The sequence below is a fragment of the Bipolaris oryzae genome (genome assembly GCF_000523455.1).
Source record: "Bipolaris oryzae ATCC 44560 unplaced genomic scaffold scaffold_105, whole genome shotgun sequence".
NCBI lineage: Eukaryota > Fungi > Ascomycota > Dothideomycetes > Pleosporales > Pleosporaceae > Bipolaris > Bipolaris oryzae.
This window is the reverse complement of record NW_006911381.1, coordinates 62,639-87,048: the sequence shown is the minus strand read 5'-3', so window position 1 is coordinate 87,048 and position 24,410 is coordinate 62,639. Positions and strand designations below refer to the sequence as shown.

Sequence of the window (24,410 nt, the reverse complement as noted above, 5' to 3'; positions counted from 1 at the left end):
TCAGAGCCACCTCCATCACTTTCCATGTTTCCTTTTCGCCATACAAACTCTGTCATCCTCCCCCGCCATTCAACCCGCTCGAACGGCTGAAAATAGCCCCCAAACTGTATTCTCGACTCATGTCCAACTCTGATCCCTAGACCATCATTTACCCGTATTCAACCAAACTCACGCCCATGCTTCACCGTCGCATCTCCACCTCAACACCTCAACATCATCATTGTAAGCAAGGTAGTAGATGCAAAAGAGACTGTATACTTCATCCTATTCCCTGTTGACGCGTCATTGTCCTGCGACAAGAAAGGATATGTAAAAAAGAATGCACGACAGCTGTGCACCTGTCTACACATACACAACCCGTCTTGGGCCTCAACATGTCACCTTTGCATGCCACTGTAGCATCACCTGCGTGTCGCATAGATTGCCCGTCTCCAAAGTCTTCCCAAGAGCAAGAAATTGTCTTCACTGTCGTCTCGTACCCTCGTTCGTCACTTGGGAAATGAAGAACGCCAAAGTAATATCGATACCCCTCAAGCCCGGTGGGAAAAGAAAAACTTGGAGCTATTGATCGAGGAGACCAGAAAATGAAGTAATATACGAAGGAGGAAAGTGTCCAAGGGCTTTTGTAAGAGTCGTGTATCCAGCCTCGGAACCGGGCCGGATATTACAATCTCACCTTCCAATCACCCTTTACACCATTCATCTCCTACTAGCAGAGGAGAAATGACCTGCAAAGAAACAAAGGCTTCTTCTCTTCTTAGCTCTTGGTCTTTGCGTCAGTTCACGTCTTCGTATCATTTCCCTCAACACCATACACGACCCCCAGGTGACTACTCTTCAGCCAGCACCGTTCCGACAGAAAATCCCTCATATCCCACTTCTCATACTTCGCCTCATCATTCGAATCTTCTTGTCTTCTTTTTTTCATTCCGCAACGGATGCATCCTCGTCCCGTCGCCGACATGCTCTGCTGGCAGTATGATCGGCATTTTGCAGCAATCCTCGTGAACCTAGTGGCCTCACTTTCCAAGTCAATGACTAGTCCCCAAAGCTCCATGTGGCGCATCCGTGGACTCCATTGAGACACCGGAAAGCTTGCCAGAAGTGAGGAAAATGGTCCCGGAATAGCACATTTCAACCTCTTCAGGCTGATGCACGTCATGATACGTCCTTGTGATCCAACAAGAAGGCCGGCGCCCCTCTTATGACCAAACCCTGTTTCGTATCAATGACACCAAGCCGTCCTTCGTGGAGTCTCTTGGTGCCTGCAAATCAGGTACATGCAAAGAAGGAGGCTGATTGCAAGTGGATGCCCCCCATTTTGCTCGTTCCAAGCCAGCGCGCGCTTGAAATTCTTTGCATGTAGTATGGATCTACACTCAGCAGTATCTCTATCCCTGCTTCATTCTTGTGACCGACCCTACCCAATCACCTCATGAGGCGTCTTTTGACATCAGCACGTACGCATCTACAGCGGGAATCTGAAAGAAAAAAGGGCGGGAGGCGGCAGCGTCCCATTGACACGACGTTTGTGGGTCAATAGCGCTCCATCGCCAGGGCCTTTCCGCATCCGGTGCTGCTATCAACGGAACTTAAGGCGACAGAACTAGGTATCCTGGTATCCATGGCAGACACCGAAGTGCGACGCGTCTTTGATTCGGTGTGGTAACTGGGCATACAATCTCCAGAAAGTGATGCTTCACATTGGCTGTTCGGCCAACACGTCGAGACTTGTCGTTATCGTGAAATCTCAAAGTGGGGCCATGTCTCGGTTGCAGGCCACGCCGGTGACTGCACTGGCCAGGAACCGAGGCAGCCTCGTGGTGAATACCGCTTTGCCTATCCGCCGAGCGTAGGCGAGCGGCTTCGGAGAACGGGGCGCAATTGCATCGGCAGACATACTACTCTGCTCGGGGAAGGTGATTCTCCCGCCCCGCAGACTTTCTGTTCGTACCCCGCATGCGTCCTACCATACCGCTATAGAGACAGATTCATCGCCGCCATACTCCCGACGAAGCTATGGAACCTCCGGCTATATCTTGCACGAATTGCAGAGTATACCGAGCTACGTCACCTTCTGCAGAACCTCCATTCCTCGTCGAAATGCTCAATGTGGTGCCTGTATAGTATGGCGTGATGCTGCATATCCCGTAGCAGGGCACCTTGTACGACCGCAGTAATACCGATAGCAGAGGTTCCTATACGGTTCCACGTCTTCTATAGTAGTAAAATATAGTCGTAGATCCTCTCGTTTTGGAAGCATCATGCCAGCCAAAGCAGTCAAATGTCGTTTGGATTCGAGCTCATGCAAGGTGAGTTGGCGTACGAGCAGATTGCATTGCAGGACTTGCGCGGTAAGCCCGACGCATGAAGGGTATGCCCTGTAACCGTGACAGGTGCTTGGATCTCGGGCATTGGGCACATGTTCGTCTCCCTCGCACACGTGTACGCGACTCATGCACCTTCTCCAAGAGTCGTGACCGTCACCAGATTGCCGATCCGACAACGATCTTGAATGGAATAACAAGCCCGGAAAAAGCAAAGCGTGGTTTTTGCACTGCGTCGGTTAGGCAAGACATCCTACTGCGAGTACGATATGGGTGTGAGCCCCAGCCGCGAGCAGTTTCACATCCAACAAAGAGTGACGACTCTTGAGCGTTTCATCACCCATCTCCATACTGCATTGCGGTTGCTCCCACTAACAGCGCCGGATTGTATTCATAATGACAAGCGGGGTAACCCAAGCTTACATCATGGACAGGCTGTGTATTGCCACTTCATGCTGGCGCTGCGTTGGTCCACCGTGGGAGAAGCCCGGATGGCTAAGTAGGGTTGATGCGTAACACTTCTGAGTAGGCGAATGGTATTCCAGTATGAAAGCTGGGGTGTCTTGGCCCTCGCATATTCATGTACCATTTCGCTGCAATCATACCCAGTGTGTGGCGTACCTGAAGGGGTCTCCCTGCTCCCCGCGACCATGGAGACCTTGTGCCCGAGGAATCTAGCGGTGAAACCAGCATAGCCGACTTGTTCACGCCATGTCACCGTCCTCTTGGTGTGGACACCGTGGGATGATAGCCGGCGTCAATCATGGAACGCCTTCTGAACGATGATCGACATGGTGTGTGTGTTCGCCAAGATGCTGTTGGTGCGTCGTCAACATCAGCCGGTCAGATTATGCCTCTAGGGAGGGTGTAAAGCGAGGAAGAGAGTGTTGTGAATCTCTTCTGAGGTCGTGGTGGCAAAGAGATCGTCTTAAAGTAACCGCAGTCGTTCTGTACAACCCGAGTCTACAGACGTGGCAGCTGTGCTGGCTTTCTCAAACACTAATGCCGAGATGTGATGCATATCGAGTTCGGCCATGGACTGTCGACGATGCCAGGTTTTCTTGACGAGTTAGGAAACTTTGTGAGCGGTCGGTTTGTAAAGGGTGTCCTGCGGTTCGGTCTTTCTCGCTGCCCAATGGCGTTGGTTGGGCTGAGCAGGGCGAACAATGAGGCGAAAGGCATCAGTGCGTCCACGCCCAACGAGGACTTGGTCGCAACGGATGCGTCGCACCTTCGCCCCGAGAGGGACCGGTGTGTAAGTGGTTATGTGTAAGCGGATCCGGGACAAGAGGCCTTTGGTCATGTGTATAAGTCTTCTGCGTGCCCAACCTCAATTCCACCACCCACACGCAACGAATATCTTAATCCGGCCCCAATCATAAATCCCTCTCGTGAACATTCCAACTCGAACAACATGGCGGTACCCAACTCCTATTTCGTACCAGGCTTTGGTATCTCAAGAGCCGTCATCCAGAACGAGATCCGATACCATTGCGGCCCAGATGCGATAGTGCGTCCTTACACTTTCCAGGTATTTGGTAACCGTTCTTGCACTATATGACAAGTGTTGACCCGCTGGTCAGGGACGTGACGGCTTCTTGATCACGACAATTGGGCCTCCACTAACCAAGGTACACGACCTGGATCATGCATTGCTACTTGGAGACTGACAAGGACAGGCTCAAATCGAGGATCTGAAGATGTCTTCTCTCGAGTACGAAGAGAAGCAATCTCGTATTGCTGACGAGACTAATGTCTTCGTAAATGCACCCATCCCGATCACCCAACGAATACGACGAAGCACCTGATGGGGTGCAAGTGCCAGCCGTGGCTTTCACACCACGACCGGGTCCTCGAAAAGCTTCTGTCTTATACCCCATACCTTGGCAGATGTATCATGTTCTCTTTGCCGGAGTATGGATTTAGCGCGCATATTGCCCCCGGGTTGGCTCTCTGATGATCTTATTATATTTGTTTTGGTTCCTCTGATGACCTGGGATTTGGAGTTTGGTTTTCCAAAGAGTTGATCTCTTCCGATGAATATTTATCTGCCTGGACAAGCTGAGAAAGTTGTAATTTTATCGTCAGTTCAAAGTATTTGTTCATTCGCCGAAGGTCCGATCTTCCCAAAAGCGTATATGCTTCCGTAAATGGTCGTGATTCGAGTCCAGTCGCGTCTGTTGTTCTCATATTTCTGGTATCTATAACGCGCAGCCGGACAAGATTCGTCTCGTTATGCGCACTGCCTGGAATACTCTTGGGAACTTAGTTGGACGTCGTTTGTGGCATCGTCACAAATGGATGTCGGATTTCGTAACGCATCGTCCGGGTTATGCTGATGAGTGAGATGGTGAGTGGAAAGGTTGAAAGGCTGAAAGCACTGACTGCCTGCGATATAGGTGCGTCGCGCCGTCGATGCCGAGCACCTGTTTTGACAGCTGGGACAGACAACATCCCGTGATGTATAGCTTCAGATTCGTTACCTGTGGATTCTTATGAGAAACAAAGGTGGGACATGAGTGTCAAGTATTGTTGATGTTGGGGTGATGGGGCGGAGCTTGAGCCACTCTCACTTCCAAGATGCAGGAACGAGTGGCGTATGATTGGACAACCCATCAAGCGAAATCGTGACTGGTGTGAAGTGTCGTCACAAACAACTCAGCGACTGATGTGACGAAAAGCGTCTCGACACGTTGCCCCATGCGCTGTTCTGTCTTATTGGTTATTGCAAGGTATGTACGTCTGGCTAACCCAAAACCAAAATCTGAATCGACGTCAAATTTAGAGGCGTGCACCTGAACCCGAAGTATACGAATCATGGCTCTCCATAGACTGGTCGTGTCCCTTTAAATTTTTATCACACACTGGCCAGCGCTGTTCAGATACATTCTGATTTTAGAATGCGCTGACTTCCTTTGCTTTGGCTGGCCTTTGCGAGTCAAAGCTTTGTTACTGCCTCTTAAGCGATACTTTACAATCAGATCCCATGCTCTCAACTACAGAGATCATGCCTAAATTGTCTACAACTCAGTTTTCTGCACCCACATGCACGCCCGTTAACGCTAAGATTGGCGATGTCCAATGCAATTGCGGGAATACTGATCTAACCGGTTATAGAATAGTCCCAAAAATGGTCACTGAAACAAGTACAACAAGTGAATTTTCACACAAATTTTCACGCCTTGATCTCCTCTTGAGCGTTCACATCTTATGCCCCTTATGAGCACAACAGAAAATGTCCGTCATCTCGCGCGCGACATCGTTTATCGACGAGACTTTCCCTTGAAACCCACACCCACTACCGATGCGTGGATACGGATTGCGATCCACTGTACCGCCCGAGAGAATGCAAATGCAATCCGATACGTGTTTGCCTAAAACAGAGCGCCCGCTTTTTGCTCCTGAGTGTGTGCATAGCGCATCCTGTACAACTAACTAGGGTTTCACAGACATGGGCGGCCATGCAGTCAGCAAACCAACCTTCCACCTTGAACTTCCTGACAGCTCCACAGCGACTATGATAGGTATAGAGTATAGATACTCATTAAATCATTGATTTGTCATCAGTTCATCACAACTCGGCACTTTGGCGGAGTGGTTAACGCGCTGGCCTGCTAGTCCTGTATGGGAAAGTTAGCCAGTTCCTTCGGGAGCGTGTGTTCGAATCACACAGGTGTCGCACCAACTAACTTTTTTTTGCAATTCTCTACTTCACGGGAAGCCGACTCATTTCATGGCACTGGCGACATCGTTTTTATCTCTGAAAAATGCTATCTTTTTGCGCTCATGCTGGAAAATCAATGGCACAGCTGTTTCTGCCGCAGCAAGGACAGAGCGGGTACTGATGGATCTGAGAAACAGCTCATGACCTTTGGTGTAATTTCCAAGTGGTATTAATGGCATATACAACGTATACAGTCTTCACATCTTGTGGACTACATGATATTACACATATCTGGCCCCTGGCTCTTTGCGCCAGCTTCCGTTGTCGTCTTCGCACTCGTTTTCGCAATGTCTTCTAACACTTCGCGGCACAATTCACCCGTCAGCGCACTACACTCTGCATAGCGGTCGCAAAGCATCTGCTGTGCAGTCTGCACCCCTTCATGAGGCATAACGCTGGCGCCCTTTCCTTTCTTATCCGACCCATGCTCCTCTATCGTCCATTGCTTTCGAAGATCCCTCTTCAGGCCCAATACCATGACCGGCAGATTCTCGTCGTAGTTGAAGTACTTGTTCACAATAGGCAGCCATGTCGTTGACAAGGATTCGAGTGAGGCGCGTGAGGAGATATCGTAGCAGAGGATCACGAATTGAGGCTTTAGGAGGGTGTAATTATAAGGCGAGGCAGTATCGAAGAACTGCAGCCTATATGGACGACCGTAGAGTGTGATGTCGAAAGCGAAGGGCTGGTCTATATCGCGCAACGTTGGGAGCTCATACGGTGGAAGGTCGTCGCCTCGAGGTTGGATGCCGAGGCTCAGGCGTCTATGGCCATGTCAACAGTGCTCATGATACATCCTTTACACTATCATTTACATGACATCCAGCCTTCGTAGGCGCGCCGTGGGAAGCACCAAACGGCGCGTGACGCTTGCCAGACTTACGATAAGAACGTCGACTTGCCGACTTCTGCATCACCAAGTAGCAGTACATTGATCTCTGGAGAAATTGATGTATAGTCCATGTTAGATTTAAATGCCTTGCGGCATAAGTTGTTCAGGGCGGCTTCATACTTGCTATCGCGATTGCGACGGAGGCTCAAGAGTGACGGAGATGCCTGGGCACGGAGATAGGCGTTAATGATGTCTTGGCAGAGGAACGCTAAAGATGATGGTATAGTGTTTTCAACATTGCTTTTTGCTTCTACGCTTAACTTCCACTCCTTTCTCTTTTTCGTAGAGGCCTTGGCTAAAGTGCTCGAATATCTCTCCAAGTTCTCATTGTTTTTGGATTACTAGAAAGTGATCCACGTTATTAAATGCTATTAATGTTGTCCAGCTCCCTAACAAAACGTTGAGTGGAACTTCTCGCAACCATTTACTCGAACCAGCCTACCGTACTAAGGATGGTATTTTTGGTGTCTACGCTGACCAGTTACCCCGCAACCGTATTTCATGCGTTTATCTTGGGTAGGTGTACACTAGCTTCAACGAACCAAACAATGGCAATTTCTAGTATGCACAAGGATACAATTTTGTCTTCACCTAAAGGCACAGCTGATATAAGATACAGTCAAGCTAAAGAGAACATCTAACCACAATCTGCCATTCGTGGAATTCGCAAAGCGGTTGGCCTTGTACTGTCACATCGTATGCATATGCTCCTGCCGACTCTTAGAGGCGTAGTGGTCTCTTTGTTACTATTCTGGATATTGTCACTTCCAGACGGCTCGCCCGATGATGATTGCAGCGCTGAGTTGGCAAATATTCCCTTGCAAATCTTTGTCCAGCGAAGCACTTTGAAAGAAAAAGTAGGCACTGATTCATGTGTAGAGTGGTTAGAGTCAGTTGACGTAGTATGTGGTACGTGCACGACGCGCCTAAATGACAAGATAGCCTATGATGAACCGTGGAACATTGCCAGTCCTATGTGTGTTCATATTTCTTCTTCCTCAATGCATCGTTAGCCAAAGATGATAGAGAGCTGTCAAAATGTTGTCTCTCCGGGGCTGTGTGATTCGCAGTTGCATTCCCGTAATAATGTATTGACGGGTGAAAAGCCACAATCGCGGGTGCCTTGCTAACGAAGTGTCAGTCGGCTTGGCGACACAATCATCCCGCGAACCGGGAGTCTGGATCTTCGGGGTTCTGTTTATTATGCGTACAATTACTTACAGCCCGCACGCTCCTTTGCGTTAGGCTACCAATTTGTTTGGCTGTGGCACCAAGATAACAAGTTGGACCTGCTTAGAACTGCTGGGCATGCACGCGAGCCAAGCACGCTTGCAGCCTTGGGAGCTTGGGAGATAGGATCCTAAATTACCAAATGAGGAAGCTGGTAAATATATGCTTGTATCCACATTGTGCCACGGCAGGTACTGTGTCGTTATGTGGAATACATAAGGCCATGTGGTGGCAACGTTTTACTTCTCCACGCTCTGCATCCATAGCTTATTGCAACATTCTTCTTGCAGTTCATCATGAAGGTCTCTACACTTCTCAGCCTACTTCCAGGTGCTGCAATCGCTTCTGATGTGCTAAGCGTCGCCTTCTACGCAAAGGAGAAGAACCAGCTGTACGATTTCATCTCCGCCAACAGCGAAATCGACTATGGTTGCCGCCCCCAAGTCCTGGCTGCTGGTAACGAGCACAAACTCCATGCTGTGATTTCAGAAGACCATTTGGATCACTTCAAGCGCAGTCTGAATCCTGAACTCGTCCGTGTCGAACTCTTGGACAACTTGAACAAGCGTCAGACAGCCACTGCGCCTATCGGTAGCGGCGACCGATTCAAGGGAGGAAAGATCGCGCCTCGCGGTCTCGGTACCAGGAAGCCTAGCGAGTATGCTGCTCTTCAAAAAGCCGGTATCCTCAACGCAGATGAAGTCTACACTGCTATGAAGGGCCTGGAGAAGGAGTACGGCATGACCCTCTTCACAACACCACACAAGACATACGAGGGCAACACTATTCTTGGTGGTGTTGCGAACAAGGCCGAGAAGATCAAGAAGGACAAGCAGTATATCTACTTCACCAGCGGCATCCACGCACGAGAACGTGGTGGACCAGACAACCTGATTTACTTTGTCTCCGATCTGCTGTACGCGAACAAGCACCGCATCGGACTCACTTACGGCAACAAGACGTACACCAACAGCCAAGTGAAGAAGGCTCTTGGTGCTGGTGTTGTCTTCATTCCCATGCTGAACCCCGATGGTGTTCGACACGACCAAGCCAACAGCAACTTGTGGCGCAAGAACCGCAACCCAGCCTCTTCCCGACCCAACGAGCCTCTCAGCGTTGGTGTAGATCTTAACAGGAACTTTGACTTCCTCTGGAACTTCACTGAGAAGTTTGATCCAAGCGTCTCCCCAGCCTCCACTAACCCATCTTCCCAAGCTTTCTATGGTACAGCGCCATTCTCCGAGCCCGAGACCAAGGACATGGCTTGGGTTTATGACGAGTTCCCCAACATTCACTGGTACATTGACGTGCACTCTGCTGCAGGAACCCTCTTATACTCTTGGGGCGATGACATTGACCAATCCCACGACCCCGAGCAAAACCTTTTCAACACTGCTTATGATGGCAAGCGCGGCGTCGTTGAAGACACTACATACCTGGAGTATATTGACCAAGAAGACTGGGACAACATCCGCTTGGCCGCAAATCGCACCACTGATGCCATGGCCGCTGTCGGTGGTCGTGAATATATCCCTCAGCAAGCCGTTGGTCTATATCCTACCTCCGGTGCTTCTGACGACTGGTCTTTCAGCCGCTGGCACGGAGACAAGAGCGTTACCAAGGTCTACGGTTACACTATGGAGTTTGGTTATCCCACCAACTTCTACCCTACTGCTGAAGAGTTTATCCAGAACATCATTGACACCAATGCTGGCTTTATGGAGTTCATTCTTACTGCTGCTGAGATTGGACTCAAGGCTTAATCGAGGTTGGCGTGAGGAATGAGTGCTTGCAGCTGATAATGTTATGAAAAAAAACAATGAGAGTAAATGTAGTAGTAGAGTAGTATTCGTAAATAATGTATTGCACATTAATCAAGAAGCGACATCATCTCCAGAAGGTTTTACAAAAAAGGTTAATTTGCCTGTTGACATCTCAGCACCACTCGACATGGGCTACTCTTGAAGATAGAATGTGCAAATTTAACAAGGTCGATATTGGAATGGTGGATTCGGAGTGGCGGGAATGAAGTGCACGTATCATACAGCATTAAGATTTGTTACGAGATCATGTATCTGTAGGATTACTTCGAATACGATTTGCATACATCGAGAGGCTGTCTTCAACCATCTCTCACGTAGAAAGGCACACTTCAATGAACGCTAGTCGAATACAGTCTAGCCTCACCATCCTCAGCTGCCCACGCAAAGCACATGCAGCTCGTCACAACCGCAGTCTGCCAGTGCCCCTCCTTTTATTCATCGAATCTTGGAATCCGCCCCACCTCCCACATTCTAGGTTCTGGACAGGGTTCGATAGCACAATGCTTAATTACATGGGCACCCGACAACCACCGCGCAAGTACATCGTAGCCGAAGCAGACACTTCCACTCTTCCGAAAACTCAGTCATGTGGCATCTGCCATTCAAGAGTATGGACACCGGAGTCATTCAGAGCTATCAATGATGCACCGATGGAGCAAGAAGGAGTTTCAGTGCGTTACCAAATCACATCAGAAGAGCTGCGGAGATCCGTCTTGGGAGGATGTGAGTTTTGCAAGACACTTGCCGACGGGATACATGGCAAGGTTTTTCTCGATGAACTCTATGAGCGCCTACAAGATAGTGACAGTTGTTCTGGAACCAATGCATCCGAAGACGTAGAGAGCTGTAGTGAGAATGCGAACGAAGAGCCAGAAGACGTTGAGCAAGAGTGGGCAGATGCTTCTGCTTTCAATGAAGAAGAGTTTGATAATGACATCACAGGCGGCTGGGATGCATGGGAAGAGCGTGATACACTCGTTGAGGCATGTCATTTCCAAGTTGAGGTCTCCTTTGAAAGGGAACATGCAGGCCTTTTCACATTTGTGAACGCATACATTGAAGCTGTAGATAAGACGGACCATCCCAACAATCTGCAAAAGCTACAAGGAGAGAAGTCTTTAGAGCTGCGATATCACGTCAATAGTAAAGGTATGTTATCTGGGATGCTGATGGTGAAAAGCTTACCAAGGCAAGAGACAACCGGTCGAGTACATTGTCCATGTTCCCACCTTGGATACCAGATGGTATGCTTGGAGCCGAGACTAATATGAAGATGCTCGGAGAGTGGATGCAAGGCCTTCAACCCAACGCTCAATCTGCAGTGACAGCACTGAATTATCTGCCGTCACGCCTGATACAGCTGCGCGACGAAGGTAGTCTACGCATAGTCAAAACATCCACCATCGAGGGCCACGAACCGAAGTTTGCTGCACTTAGCTATGTATGGGGCACAAATCAAACTTTCATCTTGCTTAGTACCACTGAAGATATGCTCACAACAGGGTTTGGAATCGAGCAGCTTCCCAAGACGATACAAGACGCTGTCACAGTCACCCGCCGCGTCGGAATAGAATACATTTGGGTAGATGCACTGTAAGAGAACGTTTGAAGCTATTATCTGGATTGCTGACAAAGAGATAGATGCATCATGCAGGATTCAAACGAAGATAAGGCACAGGAATTACCGAAGATGCGATCAATCTACAAATATGCCACAGTAACTGTAGTGGCTTCTGTCGCCAAATCTGCTACTGAAGGCTTTCTACATCACGTTGAAGAAGAATATGACTACTTCATCGAACCGGTTACGATACCTTTTTCGGCGAACACGGTCGAGCCGACATGCTCAGAAATCGTGCTTAGTTACCCAGCAGCCTATAAGCGATGGAAAGACCCCATCAACAGCCGAGCTTGGACGTTTCAAGAACTCATCTTGTCAACCCGTGCAATTCTCTTCTCATACCGTGGGGTGTCAACAATTGACCGTATTAGCCCGGCTGCTGCGGATGGCATGACGTCTGGTAAAGATCCGCAGTTGCCGAGTTTACCCTGGAGCGGCAAGCTGTTCTCTCTGGCTACTACTCCAGAAAACACGAGGCAGGTATGGCTTTCAATAAGAGGAGAGTACAGTCGACGTATGCTCTCGTACCAGGGAGACAAGCTGGTTGCAGTATCGGCTATTGCAGAGGAAATTGGCCAAATGTACAATAGTCGCTATGTTGCTGGCATGTGGGAGCGCGACCTCGCTATAGACCTACAATGGAACTGTCCACGCAGAGATACGGTGGGTGACGACGGCCATAATCGGAAGCCTCGAGCACAAGGTTACGTTGCACCTTCATGGAGTTGGGCATCTGTCAGTGGTGCTGTGGAGGACTTTGTACAGGTTTGGGAGGATGAAGGCGATGACGGAGGAATTGGGTACAAGAACAGCTTTGGGTTTGAAGTGATTTCCTGTGAGGTTGAGCTTGCTGTTCCCGGCTTCGAGTATGGAGCCGTCACCTCGGGTATTCTGGTCGCGAAAGGTCGCATCTGTACACTCTCTTGGCACCCCCATCCCAATGACGAACAGCACAGGGTCCTCGAGTCAGATGGTTATCTTGCAGGATTAGCAGACGGTGACAAGAGCGGACTAGTGAGCACGAGTGCGAGCGGCAGATATGGGGAGGGTACGTTGGATGCCGCTGATCCGGATATGCATGCCGGCGTTGAAGTGGTGTGTCTTGGGGGAAGATTGGTGGAGAATGTGCCAGGACGAGAGGACGTGGAAGGAATGATGCTACTGGCGACGACTGAGGGACAGTATCGTCGAGTTGGCTTTTTCCGAGTGCAGACGGGGGCATTTGAGACGGGCGAGAGTGCAGTGGTTAGGATAGTGTGATGATTGGTAGACAGTGCTCAGTGCTCAGTGCTCAGTCGGGGCACAAATGACGACGTATGCACGTGACCTGACCGGCCGATGACGGTTAGCGCTAGTGGGCCGGTGGCTCTGGCCCACGAGGGCAGCCACACAGAATGGCGCAATTAGTGACCGCCCACACTGACTTGCTGCATGCAAACTCGTGTAGCTGCACACGACGGCGAATGTGGTCGCCAGCATATTTTCCCCGGCCTGCGTGTGCAGACTGCAGCACATGTGCATCATGCAGTAAATTTCTGCTCTAGAAGGTTTTCACCACGGCTCGGCAGGGAAAAAAAAGGTGCAACAGCCGAGCAGGCGGCCGGCTGAGTGTGACGACAAAACCACAATCCATGTCCCATAGTACACCATACCATGTATCCTGCCCACGTCCTAAGGTACACTTGCCCAGTAGCCTGTCCCGCGCCATCCATGCCCCAACATTAGCTCGGCTCTCTTCCCTTTATCGATAAGACGATTTTCTACGCGAAAGCTTCGCTGCCTCATCGCTCCCTCCTTGTCACTGCCCGTCGCGAAACACTACTCACCTCTACCTCGTCCACCAGCCTTCAAGATGAGGAACATTGTCGTTCTCGGCGGAACCTCCCACCCCCAGCTCACAGAGTAAGCAGCACCTCATCACGGCGTGCGGCGCGCGGGCCCACTGACGGTGCTCTAGGACCATCTGCAACCACCTCGGCATACCCAAGGCCAAGGTCCTTCTTGACAAGTTCAAGGGCGGCGAGACCAGAGTGGAGATCCAAGAAAGTGTCCGCGGCAAGGATGTCTTCATCATTCAGTCTGGTGGTGGTAAAGGTACGGAATTTCCCTGCCCACTCCACACACGCGTCGTCGCATTTTTTTTCCTCGAGTCGCGCAACCGTCCCAACGCCAGTCGCACGGCAGCATGCTTCACGAACCACGCTAACATTTGGTGTCGCGCATAGTCAACGACCATTTGATGGAGTAGGCCTGTCCTCATGGTATGCTTGAGTCAAGTGCCTGACGTACTATAGACTGCTTATCACCATCTCGGCCTGCCGAACTGCCTCTGCGAAGCGCATCACCGCCGTCCTTCCTCTCTTCCCATACTCGCGACAGTCGGACATTCCCTACAACAAGACGGGCGCACCGCTGTCAAAAGTGCCTGGGCGCTCAAGGACCGGCACATACACGCTCGAATCTCGCCCGCAGACGCCCCACCCAGGCCAGCCTGAGAGCGCAGGTCTTGCAAATGGATCGGCATCACTGCACCACCAGCTCAGCAAGATAAAGCTCGACGAGCGCAATGGCATTACCTCGAACCCCTCAAGCCCTGTCAAGACAAATGGCATCAAGCGCACCGACACGCTTGACTCTACCAAGGGAGACAAGGCGTACTTTGGCGCTGACCATGCCACCAACGGCGTTAATGGTACCAATGGCACTCAGACGCCCGGTACTTTGACACGTCAAGCCACCATTACAAAACCTCCAGCTTTCGAGCCACAGGTCGGATACCGCCAATGGGTCGCCCAGGCCGGTACTTTGATCGCGGATCTTCTGACATGTGCTGGGGCCGACCACGTTATTACTATGGATCTCCACGGTATGTGATATCATTCTAGACACAAGCAACTGCTTCTAATAAATCTCTAGACCCGCAATACCAAGGGTTTTTTGATATCCCCGTCGACAACCTTTACGGGCGTCACCTCCTGCGCAAATACATCCAATTCAATATCCCCAACTATCAGCAGGCCGTTGTAGTCTCCCCTGACGCAGGTGGTGCCAAACGAGCCACCGCTATCGCTGATGCACTCGGCATGCCCTTTGCACTTATCCATAAAGAGCGCCGTCCAACCCAGATCAGTGACCGGCAGAATGCGACCATGATGTTGGTTGGAGACGTATCAGCTCGCACGACGATTCTCATCGATGACTTGGCGGATACGTCCAACACCATTACCCGTGCAGCGAAGCTCCTGAAGAAGGAGGGCGCTACACAGGTAATTGCGCTCATCACGCACGGCATTCTGAGTGGAGATGCCATTGATCGCATCAACGCTAGTGCACTGGACAAGGTTATCGTGACCAACACGGTACCTCAGGACGAGCACAAGTCGAGGTGCCCCAAGCTGGAGGTTTTGGAAGTGGGCAATGTGTTTGCTGAGGTATGTATAAAACTTTGATTGATATTGGAGCATACTAATGGGAAAATCAGGCTATTCGCCGCGTCCACCACGGTGAGAGCATCAGCGTGCTGTTCGATTACAGTTAGTATCTCTGCTCGTTCAGCTTCCGCTACTAGATCGATCCCGTCACGCCGCGCTCGGTGTCAGCTCCCTATGGACCTTGGGAGCGGTAGAGACAGATTTGGTTAGAGGCCTTTTTTGCTCTCTCCCTTTTTTTTCGTCTTGTTGAAGGCTACACACTCTTGGACCCTCCTTTCGATGACATTCAGATTGGACATGGGGAGCGGGGTGTATTTTTTGAATTTTCTGTACTTTGCATCTTTGTAAAGACTGCTGAGGAGCGGTATATCAAATACCTAAATGTGCATCATGAGCATATGTGCATGGATTGGCGTTTTTCAAAGGGCGGTTCCTCCTTACAAAAAACTTTGAAATAGTCATGGCTATTTTTTTTCGGTTCCACTGAGAGTCGACGGGTGGTGTGTTGTGCTGTTGCATGTCCACGTGCTTGTGTGGTGAGGATTTCACCCCTGTCCGAATGACTCGAGTGGTGTCGTCGGTGCGATAGATGGATGTTAATGATATGATGAAGTAGAAAGAAAAAAGTTATCTTTGAGAATTGGTTGTGCATGGTATCATGAATAGATTGATTTGGGCATACATCTTCTGCAGCTGCAGCCCTGAGGAATTTTCCAACTACCAGGTGCATGGTATCGCTATTTCGTTCCTTCTCTTCATCCTCTGCTGAACCCAGCATATCAACTCTTCTACTCACCCTCCATTCGACTACCTCTCGCCACCGCGGCTTTTCTTCGCCCCCAACTTAATCTCTACTGTTCCTCTGATGGTATACATATGTGCCCAGCACTTGCCGCCATACAATCGGCATTACACCTCCCAAACAACGCCCCTTCATCACGCCCTAGCGTTACCTCCCCCCTCCCAAAAAAAAACTACTCCAAACGCCGCATTTCCCTCATCTTATCCCTTTACAACAGCAAAAACAGCAAAAAAAAACACTCAATCACCTAATCCCATCCTCCCACCTCCCCACCCCCGAATCCTTCCTCCTTCCCCCTTTCTCCCCCGGCGTAAACAACTCCGCACTCAACACCAGCACAGCCGGTACAACCGCCAACGCATCAATCGTCCCACTCCTCCCCTTCTTACTCTGATGCCTCAGGTCCATCAACGCATTGACTTCGCGCGATTTAACGGTTTCTTTGCGCGGCCTCTGCTGCTGCTGCTGCGTCTCTGACACCGAGGCCAAGGATGATGTGGAAGGGCGAGATGTAGAAGGGGATAGGGGTTGCTGGGAGGAAGAGGAAGATGTGGAAGACGAACGCCGTGTTCGGAAGAGAGAGAGTGAGGAAAGCGTTTTTGAGCGGCCGCGCGGTGGGGCTTGGGCTGTTGTGGGTGAGGTTGGTGTGGGAGAGGTCGGGCTGCTGGGTTTGGTGGTGCGGGCGGGGTTTCGCGGGGGAGGGAGGCGTGGGAGGGGGATGTTGATTTCGGTGTAGAGGGGGGTTTCGTAGTGGATTTGGAAGAGGGGGTCTAGTGTGGTTGGTGTTGTGGTTGTGGTTGTTGGGGAGGAGATGGCGCAGATTGGTGATGCGATGTCGTTGTGTTGTGTAGTTATGGGGGTGCAGGTGTCGAGTGGCGGGAAGGCCTCCGGGTAGGAGGGTACTATGCTGGCGGTGTGGTCCATGATTTTGTTGTTCACTATCTATCTCTTTCTTTGTTGTTGTCGCTATTTCTTTCCAGGTGTGCGACTTGGAGGGTTTGGGATATTGTAGTATGTAGGGGGGGTTGTAGAAAGAGAAAACAGCAGCCTGGGGCGGGAAATAGATTTGTTTTCTACTACGTCCCGTGTGTATATTGTGGCTGGTTGGTTCACCTTACTTGTGCTATGTGACGAAAAGGTACATGGGAGGCCTAGCACAGCCTCGATTCAGGCAAACCGTGGTTTAATATCACGTTTTTCCTTCCCTCCTTCCTCGTTTAATCGCCGAGCTTCGCTCGGAATTTTTCTGTGTTAAATTACGCCGTTGCTTTTCGATATGCGCTAGGATCTGGATTCCCGATGCTTGATTGTTAAAACAAAAACCTTGGTTCACTTCTTGGGAACACTATGGAGGTGCTTGGTGGGTTTTGGGTAAGTAACAACACAAATTTTGTTGGCTTTGTTTGTTCGCGCGAACGCGGTGTACGTACACAAATCGCAACCACATACGTGTACATTGTACATCATTTTGTGCTGACGCACGATAATCATTGCAGCTTGCGGTTCAGCTGATGGCTACAAGCCACCCAATTATGCGCATACCTCTTGACTCAGCCGCAGTCCGAAGGGGCTGCGCGCGGGCAAGGCGGTCGGGAACCACTTTATCCGTTTGAGTCTGACCGCGGTGGAGGATTCGGTCGCCCTTGTGGCGTGGGGCTGTGCGAGCGTCCCCGCATGTTTGGGGGCAGCTGAGACGGGATGATTTGAGGGCTTTCTAGCGCCAAAATAAAGGTAGAAAGAAAGCTTCAACTTGTCAACAGCTTCTGCGTGCAACGGAAGTAGGTACATCTTGGTTGTGGAGGGCTAGTCAGTGAAGCGCATACAAAAAGAGTTTTGGTTGCGACTATTCGTTAACCTGCATCTAGCGCTTACAATAGTACCTTGGAAGCATGGAACTGTGTCTTCGCCAGCTGCTTGGCATGTCGACTTTTCAAAGAGAAACGACCGAGGCCTGGGCACGTGGTGTTGTCTATCACCCTTTTGGCCGCCAAACTAAAGCAAGAGTCTGAACTAATGCGTAAATCATACGTATATTCGCTATACAATGCAATCCTTTTCGCTACCAGATATGTACTCTACTCAATGTATTATCCAGCCATCCAACTATCCACCAACCTACTTGAACTGATCTTCCGTGACTCCCTTGCCCATCGCAGCCGTCGAGCTGACTCCACCACTAACCATCTTGAGCAGATTGTCCACATAGTTGGCACCGCTCCATTTCTGATGCGTAAGAACATCGACCTTGTTCTCCGCCTCGGGCTCTTGGATAATCTCACCGTACGCACGCATGCCCTGCTTAGCATACGCCTTTGAGAAAGTATCAGCCATGAGCGCGCTCTGGTGCAGGCCAGCGAGTGTGATGAATTGCCAGCAGTAGCCGAGCTTGGCGAGGCGCTGGATATATGTCTCTTGCTCGTCACGTGGCATGGCGGCTTTCCAGTTGAATGATGGTGAGAGGTTGTATGCGAGTCTGGCAAAACGTTAGCAATTTGTGAAAAATGGATGCATAGATGGAGATACATACTTTTGCTCAGGCCATACGGCATGCACGCCGTCGGCAAATTCTTTGGCTTGCGCGTAATCTGGTAGCTTCGACTCCATCCAGATCATGTCGCAGTAGGGAGCGTATGCTACAGCGCGGTTGATGGCACATTGGCAGCCACCCTGGTACCTGTAGTAGCCTTCTCGCGTCCTTGCTGCCTCCCAGTTGAAGTATACATCAACGCCGGTAATACCAGTGGCAATGGCACGAGCTTCGGAATTGCTCTTGCCTTTGCTCTTCTCCAGGAACTCGTTGATTAGACTTTGCTTGTTGACGTGTACGCCAGCATTGATGGTGTCGATTACAGCCTCGTGGAAGAGCTTAAGGTTGGCCTCCTTGATCCAGGCGTCTTCAATGGCTTGGAGTTGAGCACCGCTCTTTCCAGCTTGTTCGGCGGCATACATGAGCTCGCTCAGAGGCTGGAGTGCAGGGTTAGTGCAGCCCAGAATGTAGTGGTGATCGCGTGGGTCAATGGTGGAAGTGATGAGGGTAGCGGCTTCTGAGTCGGTACGTGCAACAGCAAGTAGATCGGTGCCTAAGAATTTCTCGTTAGTATAATTCCAAGTTATTTAGATTTGCTCAATTTTACCCATAATGTCTGCCTGAGCTCTGATAGCTACCAAGCGGTTGATGTGCTCGCTGATAGGTACCAAAACCTTTCCAGCCATGTGTCCACACTTCTTGGTTCCTGGAGCTTGATCCTCAATGTGAATGCCAGCTGCGCCCTTCTCGATGAAGAGCTTGGTGAGCTTCATGATCGCTGTAAGACCTCCGTGTCCAGTATCCGCATCAGCAATGATCGGTCGCAGGTAGTCGACATTGGGAAGTTTGGTGCGGTCGGCCTTTGCAGAGCTAAGACGCTCCTCGCGTTGCTTTCGGTCGTGGAAGAGTTGTGCCATGAACAAATGGCCAACCTTGTTAGGCACAGTGGTCTAAAAACGATGAGTTTCTTACTTTGACTACGATTTTGTTTTGAGGAATACTCACGTAAGGGTAGTCTGCTAGATCTGGACCTGGCTCATCCGTAGATGAAGCCGTCGATGAAGCTTGCCATCCAGAAACATAAACAGTGTCCAAGTACTTTGCCATCTGTGTGACCATGACCGGGTCAAGACATCCATATGTGAAGCTAACATCTTTGTTCTGCACATAGTCAGAATCCATTCATCAAACCTCTCAAAGAGGCAATTTACCTTGAATCGTCCCTCTACAATCTGCCAAAGCTTCTTCGACTGACTGTTGCTAGGGTATGTGATCTTCAAGTTACCTCGCTTGGAAACAATATCCTCAGCCGTAAACGGCCTCCTTGTAAACCTCCATCTGGAATCTGTCCACCACTGCTTAACCTCCTGCACCTCCTTCTGGAACTGAGCGTCTTCAGCTTCAATGTTTGCCATGATGATGTATGTGTATGTATGACGTGAGATGGTCTGTGTTGAAACAACAACCCAATCTTGCTTCAGCAACCGAGATCACCGTTGGATATGGGGAAATGAGGAGTAGTAGTAATGGAAGAGGGAAGAGTGTAAGAATGAGAGAGAAGAGAGAGAGAGAGAGAGGAAATCAGGGTAATACTCTTCTCTTCTTTAGTACCAAATGGATCAAGCAATGGGACGGCACACCGGAAATCGAGCCTCGGTCTAACTGCCTAGCCGTGATATAAGCTCCAACGGGAACAGCCAAGCTTGGTCCTAAACTACACCACACAGCGAAAGACAAATCAGCAATAAAACGCTCCAGATATAGCGAATTGAGTTTAGCACCATGTCCCAGCTTCTACCCCAGAAGGGGAACTCGGGAGGGACCGGCTGAGCGCACCATTGGCCCGAACCACAGCATCATCCGAGGAAGCTGAGTGTGGGAAAGGCTCGAGCGTGACCGTCATGCTCGAAACCGAGAAAGAAAAAAAGGCGTGAGATTTGTCCTCGGCCCAAGGGGAAACCGCACGTTTGGGAGGGAGGGGAGCATGACTGCTTGTAGATCGGAGGTGGGGATTGGGGGAGGGCCAGCGGAAAAGTGACGAGGATGACGTTTGCCAATTGCTTGGAGACAAAACTACTACGTATGGCAACACTTCTTTTAGCCATTTTAGCTTCTGCATCTTGCACATTGTTCGCGCTTCTCTATCTCAGACGTTCTTGAATTCAACGGCTGGAAGTAATGTGGTGTGGGCACGCGACCACATGCAAGCCTTCACATGTCGAAGGGTCGTCGTTGTTTCGTTGTCGTCCCATGTGCTTTTGTGCATGTGAAGGGGGGCCCCCAGGCGGAAATCTGGGGTTGCGCGTCACTAGCGTGTAGCGGCTTTTCTTTTGTGTACCTCGGCTGATCTTAACCGCAAAGAAGGGGGCCATGATCAAGATTCGATCTGCAGATGTTCACAAGCAAGACGGATATGTGTGCTGCTGGGCCGGAAATGCAACGGATAATGCCATGTCAGAGGCAGCCCATCATGATTGCACCTGGATACATCAGGATGGACAAGGCTCACCGGGAGTAAGCCATCTCGGCAATTGCTAACGATCTGCTCCATGATGCTCGCCAATGAGATGACTCTTCGTCACCCATGAGGAATGACTATGTCAAGGACAGACTTGCTCGATTCAAAACAGCTAACAATGAATAGGCCTAGCTGTACCCTTTTAGCAAACCATACGCATGGGGTGCGTGTACTAATAAGGCGCTCTTCGCCAGCCACCACCAATTGAAATCATCGCTACCACGAGCATTAAAGCATGCAGACCAGTCCTTGCGCTCCGCCAGCGCCAACATGCATTTAGCTGATTCGGCCCCTGCCCAGGAGTTGGACCAGGCACTCATCTGCAGAACAGCTAGGTAGCATAGCGACATCCTCACCACTAGATCCACCAAATCTACACCCTCTGAAAATCCAAAGCAAAAGCGCTGCGCTAAGAAGAGTTTCGTAACGGCTCTTCTGTACTTCCCGGCATGTTTCTGACCCACGTGACTTCTCACAAACTGGTCCAGTTCCGAATACGGCCTGGATCGAATGTCGTCTACTTGGATGTTTGAGCTTTGTGGCGTCACAGAGTACGCCGGGTCGGGTGGCGGACACCTCAGCTTTCTTAGTAACATCCATCTCAGTTCGTCGAAATAGCCTCGCCTGACTGGCGCCATGTTCTCGCCTTCAATACATATCGATGATTGGTCTGATAATAGGAAGGGCAATAATTTAGGGCGACACAGCCACAATGTCCTATTCCGCTCGTCGGTGAAGACACATTCACGATCAATCCCCTCGGAAGTGTATGTGTAGTGGACAAGCCTTGAGTAAAAGGCCGGGGTGAGTACACGAATCTCCATGTCTTGTTGGGGTCTTTCGGGTTCCAGGACGCGGGTCGTGGAAATGAGGCGGTATTGTGTCCCAGGGATCGAGCTCTTGAATGTGATGCAGAACGGATATTCGGTCTCATTCACAAGCTTGTAGAGATAGTCTCGGAAGACTTCCTCGAGTGCGCTTTGTAGGTCAGCAGTGGTTACTTTGCGGCGATATGTTTAAACTTACATTTCAGCAGAGGTAGGTAGACGGCCGATACTAGAAGTCTGCACCTCTGGTCTGAACCAAACATGAAGCTTTCTCTTGAAGAATAGCTTTCCGGCTTCCCTGAGGATACGGGGAAATGTGACCAGACCAACCCACCACCAGCTCAGAACGAACCGGGCTGTGCCAAAGAAGCCTAGCTGGTCTGGATCCAAAGACTTTCCAGTCGAAAAGAGGCGGGCCACCAGTTTACCGTGGTCTTTGGAGGACTTCAATATGATTGTGTTGTCAATTCTGGGGTCACCATGGCCGACGGTTGGGAATGGATTTTGAGCTTTGAGCGCGTAAGATCCCTTTCTGGAATTGAATGGCGAAACGTGGAAATCCTTCATCCAGACATCGGTAAACTTTGACTTGGATGCATTGGCCAATTCATTCTCAGATCCCTCATCAGCCGATGATTGTTGGGAGTCAGATTTGTGAGGCGGGCTGGAAGGACTTGACCCGTCGAGCAGGTACATGCGCCTTTCTCCGAATGTGTTGTTGACCTCCAATACCATTTTCTTAAGTTCATGGTCGCGATCGTAAATGTACCAGAAAGAGACGGGGTTGAAGGAGTAGCCGAAAAAGCGCGGTGCTGTTACCAAGTAGGCATATTCCCACTCTGAGTCGGCAACATGCTGAGCTTTCAGGTACTTTCTCAACTTTTGGTAAAATCCGAGCTCGCCATCGCCTCGCTCAAGGTAATCTTCGGCTCTTACTCGGAGCCACCATGATCCTAAATACCGATCTTCTCCACTTGGAAATTCTGTTTCGTCCTGCTGAGCTCGACTGCAGACAATGGGGTATCCACACTGGAGGTACGAATATGCAAACGCGTGTCGCTTTGGGAACATTCGGGCATGCGTTGTCTGGCACGGGAAGATGCGTGGTTTGGGTACCTCCACCTCGGATCTCTGTACAGTTCCATTGGATGATTTCGGTGCTGTGGCATTCCTACTCTTGAATGCGCGGGCTAGGAAGGATACTAGCAGCGCAAGGACCGTTGCAACACTGTATGCGTTGTACAGCGTGTACTCGTGTTTAACCCCAAAGTTTTCCCACAACCCCACTACACTCTCGAGCAGTTGGTGCCGTATGTGCCAGGCAAACAGCAGTACAAATATGCGGCAATCCGTCGCAAGCTTGCTATCCCGACGACTCCATCTTAGACTGTCACCTAGGATCCAGATTGTTAGCAAAGGCCAGACTCGCCACCCGCTCGGTACAATTGAAGATAGTACCATGAGCGGGGCGCACCCAACAATGAAGGACTCGAAGGCGGCAAGGCCATCGAGGGCACTCGCAGCAAACATGAAGGAGATGATTCCACGTGAGTAGATATATGTAGCATTCGTGAAGTATCAAACGAGAAAAGAAGGCTTATGGTTCGATAAATGTCAGATCAAAGGTCACCCAGCCTGACGCTATACCTTTTTGGTGAAGTGTATATGCAGGGTCCCCTCAAGAGCGAAACGCGTCGGTCAAATCTCCACATTCGGAGTTTACGGGCCAAAATAGATGGACGTTGCAAAGAGCCATACGAATGTAATGGGGGTTTCTCTCTTGTAGTCGATGTTACTGCCTTCGGACGCCCGATGTGACTCGTTGGCGGCACGCGAGGAACGCGGTCGGGGTTGGTACCATTGAAGAAGGTGGATACTGCTGCGGCAAGCTCGCCGATGTTACGTCATTGGCGTCCAGAACACGCTTGCTTACCCCGTAGTGCATCACTATAGATACAGTACATACGTCGTTTAGTAATCCGTCTTCCCCCTTTGCCTCGTCACGGTGCAGGATAGTGGCAGGAAGAAGCAATTACTCACACGTGTCAGAGCGTTGCCGAGAGGTGACGCCGGTGTACGATCGTGCGTAGGTGGGGAAAAAAAGGAAAACAATTTGAAAACAAGTAATTTGCAATATGGCTGTTTCTCCACGGATACTCCAAGGGATGGGAGTATCAGTCACCGCAACAGCCACTTTTTGTTACAATACGGTGGTTACAGCGCCTCAAAGTTCGGCTACCGGAACCAGATGCCCGAAGTGTGTTGGCATGAACCTTGTTCTTGCTTAGGTTGTTGGTAGTTTTTGCCCTTGGCTGGTTAGTCTAGATGTCTGTTCTTCTAGTTTGATTGTTACCATGTGACACCAGCAGTCAAGTCTCAATGATAACAGCCACAGTGTAGCGGTCAGGGTAATTACATCAGCCTTGGATTCGGTTATCGTATTGACACATGTCTAGATGCACCCCTGATGCTGTGTGACACGAGGGCGCGCTTGTGACAAAATGCTGACCAGTGAGTGTAATGACATCTTTTTAGGCAGGCCCTCTCAAGATACTTAGAACCAGCGCTTTGGTATGACACTACTCGCATAGGAGAATTAGAAGTTGGTATCTCTCCCCAAGACCATTGTGAGAACTGCTACTCTTGCTTCGTGTACACAAACGCTTTGTGGGACAGGTGTTGTCTTCG

The 24,410-nt window shown here is 50.2% G+C and overlaps 9 protein-coding genes across 9 annotated transcripts; 4 read left to right on the top strand and 5 right to left on the bottom strand.

Moving 5' to 3' along the window:
• Positions 1 to 259: 259 nt before the first annotated feature.
• On the bottom strand, positions 260 to 640 carry COCMIDRAFT_100313 (uncharacterized protein; the record flags this gene model as incomplete). The annotated part of the gene is made up of 1 exon (XM_007691665.1): positions 260 to 640. A coding segment is annotated over one exon (381 nt), but the record flags the coding sequence as incomplete, so codon positions are not given.
• Positions 641 to 3,741: 3,101 nt separating this feature from the next.
• On the top strand, positions 3,742 to 4,135 carry COCMIDRAFT_100285 (uncharacterized protein; the record flags this gene model as incomplete). Its single annotated transcript, XM_007691664.1, has 3 exons — positions 3,742 to 3,858; positions 3,911 to 3,958; positions 4,007 to 4,135. The coding sequence occupies 3 exons, from the start codon at positions 3,742 to 3,744 to the stop codon at positions 4,133 to 4,135; spliced, it is 294 nt and encodes a 97-aa protein (XP_007689854.1).
• Positions 4,136 to 6,262: 2,127 nt separating this feature from the next.
• Positions 6,263 to 7,014, bottom strand: COCMIDRAFT_27915 (uncharacterized protein; the record flags this gene model as incomplete). The annotated part of the gene is made up of 2 exons (XM_007691641.1): positions 6,263 to 6,815; positions 6,935 to 7,014. The coding sequence occupies 2 exons, from the start codon at positions 7,012 to 7,014 to the stop codon at positions 6,263 to 6,265; spliced, it is 633 nt and encodes a 210-aa protein (XP_007689831.1).
• A 1,455-nt stretch (positions 7,015 to 8,469) lies between these two features.
• On the top strand, positions 8,470 to 9,936 carry COCMIDRAFT_27914 (uncharacterized protein; the record flags this gene model as incomplete). Its single annotated transcript, XM_007691640.1, has 1 exon — positions 8,470 to 9,936. The coding sequence occupies one exon, from the start codon at positions 8,470 to 8,472 to the stop codon at positions 9,934 to 9,936; it is 1,467 nt and encodes a 488-aa protein (XP_007689830.1).
• Positions 9,937 to 11,242: 1,306 nt separating this feature from the next.
• On the top strand, positions 11,243 to 12,877 carry COCMIDRAFT_100330 (uncharacterized protein; the record flags this gene model as incomplete). Its single annotated transcript, XM_007691663.1, has 2 exons — positions 11,243 to 11,589; positions 11,638 to 12,877. 2 exons carry the CDS (start codon positions 11,243 to 11,245, stop codon positions 12,875 to 12,877), a joined length of 1,587 nt encoding a protein of 528 aa, XP_007689853.1.
• A 592-nt stretch (positions 12,878 to 13,469) lies between these two features.
• Positions 13,470 to 15,155, top strand: COCMIDRAFT_100286 (uncharacterized protein; the record flags this gene model as incomplete). The annotated part of the gene is made up of 6 exons (XM_007691662.1): positions 13,470 to 13,519; positions 13,575 to 13,711; positions 13,843 to 13,861; positions 13,912 to 14,483; positions 14,534 to 15,048; positions 15,099 to 15,155. The coding sequence occupies 6 exons, from the start codon at positions 13,470 to 13,472 to the stop codon at positions 15,153 to 15,155; spliced, it is 1,350 nt and encodes a 449-aa protein (XP_007689852.1).
• Positions 15,156 to 16,093: 938 nt separating this feature from the next.
• On the bottom strand, positions 16,094 to 16,774 carry COCMIDRAFT_6954 (uncharacterized protein; the record flags this gene model as incomplete). Its single annotated transcript, XM_007691639.1, has 1 exon — positions 16,094 to 16,774. The coding sequence occupies one exon, from the start codon at positions 16,772 to 16,774 to the stop codon at positions 16,094 to 16,096; it is 681 nt and encodes a 226-aa protein (XP_007689829.1).
• Positions 16,775 to 17,965: 1,191 nt separating this feature from the next.
• COCMIDRAFT_6953 (uncharacterized protein) lies at positions 17,966 to 19,792 on the bottom strand (the record flags this gene model as incomplete). Its single annotated transcript, XM_007691638.1, has 5 exons — positions 17,966 to 18,323; positions 18,378 to 18,930; positions 18,985 to 19,327; positions 19,383 to 19,538; positions 19,589 to 19,792. The coding sequence occupies 5 exons, from the start codon at positions 19,790 to 19,792 to the stop codon at positions 17,966 to 17,968; spliced, it is 1,614 nt and encodes a 537-aa protein (XP_007689828.1).
• Positions 19,793 to 21,023: 1,231 nt separating this feature from the next.
• On the bottom strand, positions 21,024 to 22,793 carry COCMIDRAFT_38446 (uncharacterized protein; the record flags this gene model as incomplete). The annotated part of the gene is made up of 2 exons (XM_007691649.1): positions 21,024 to 21,873; positions 21,922 to 22,793. The coding sequence occupies 2 exons, from the start codon at positions 22,791 to 22,793 to the stop codon at positions 21,024 to 21,026; spliced, it is 1,722 nt and encodes a 573-aa protein (XP_007689839.1).
• Between the last annotated feature and the right edge of the window lie 1,617 nt (positions 22,794 to 24,410).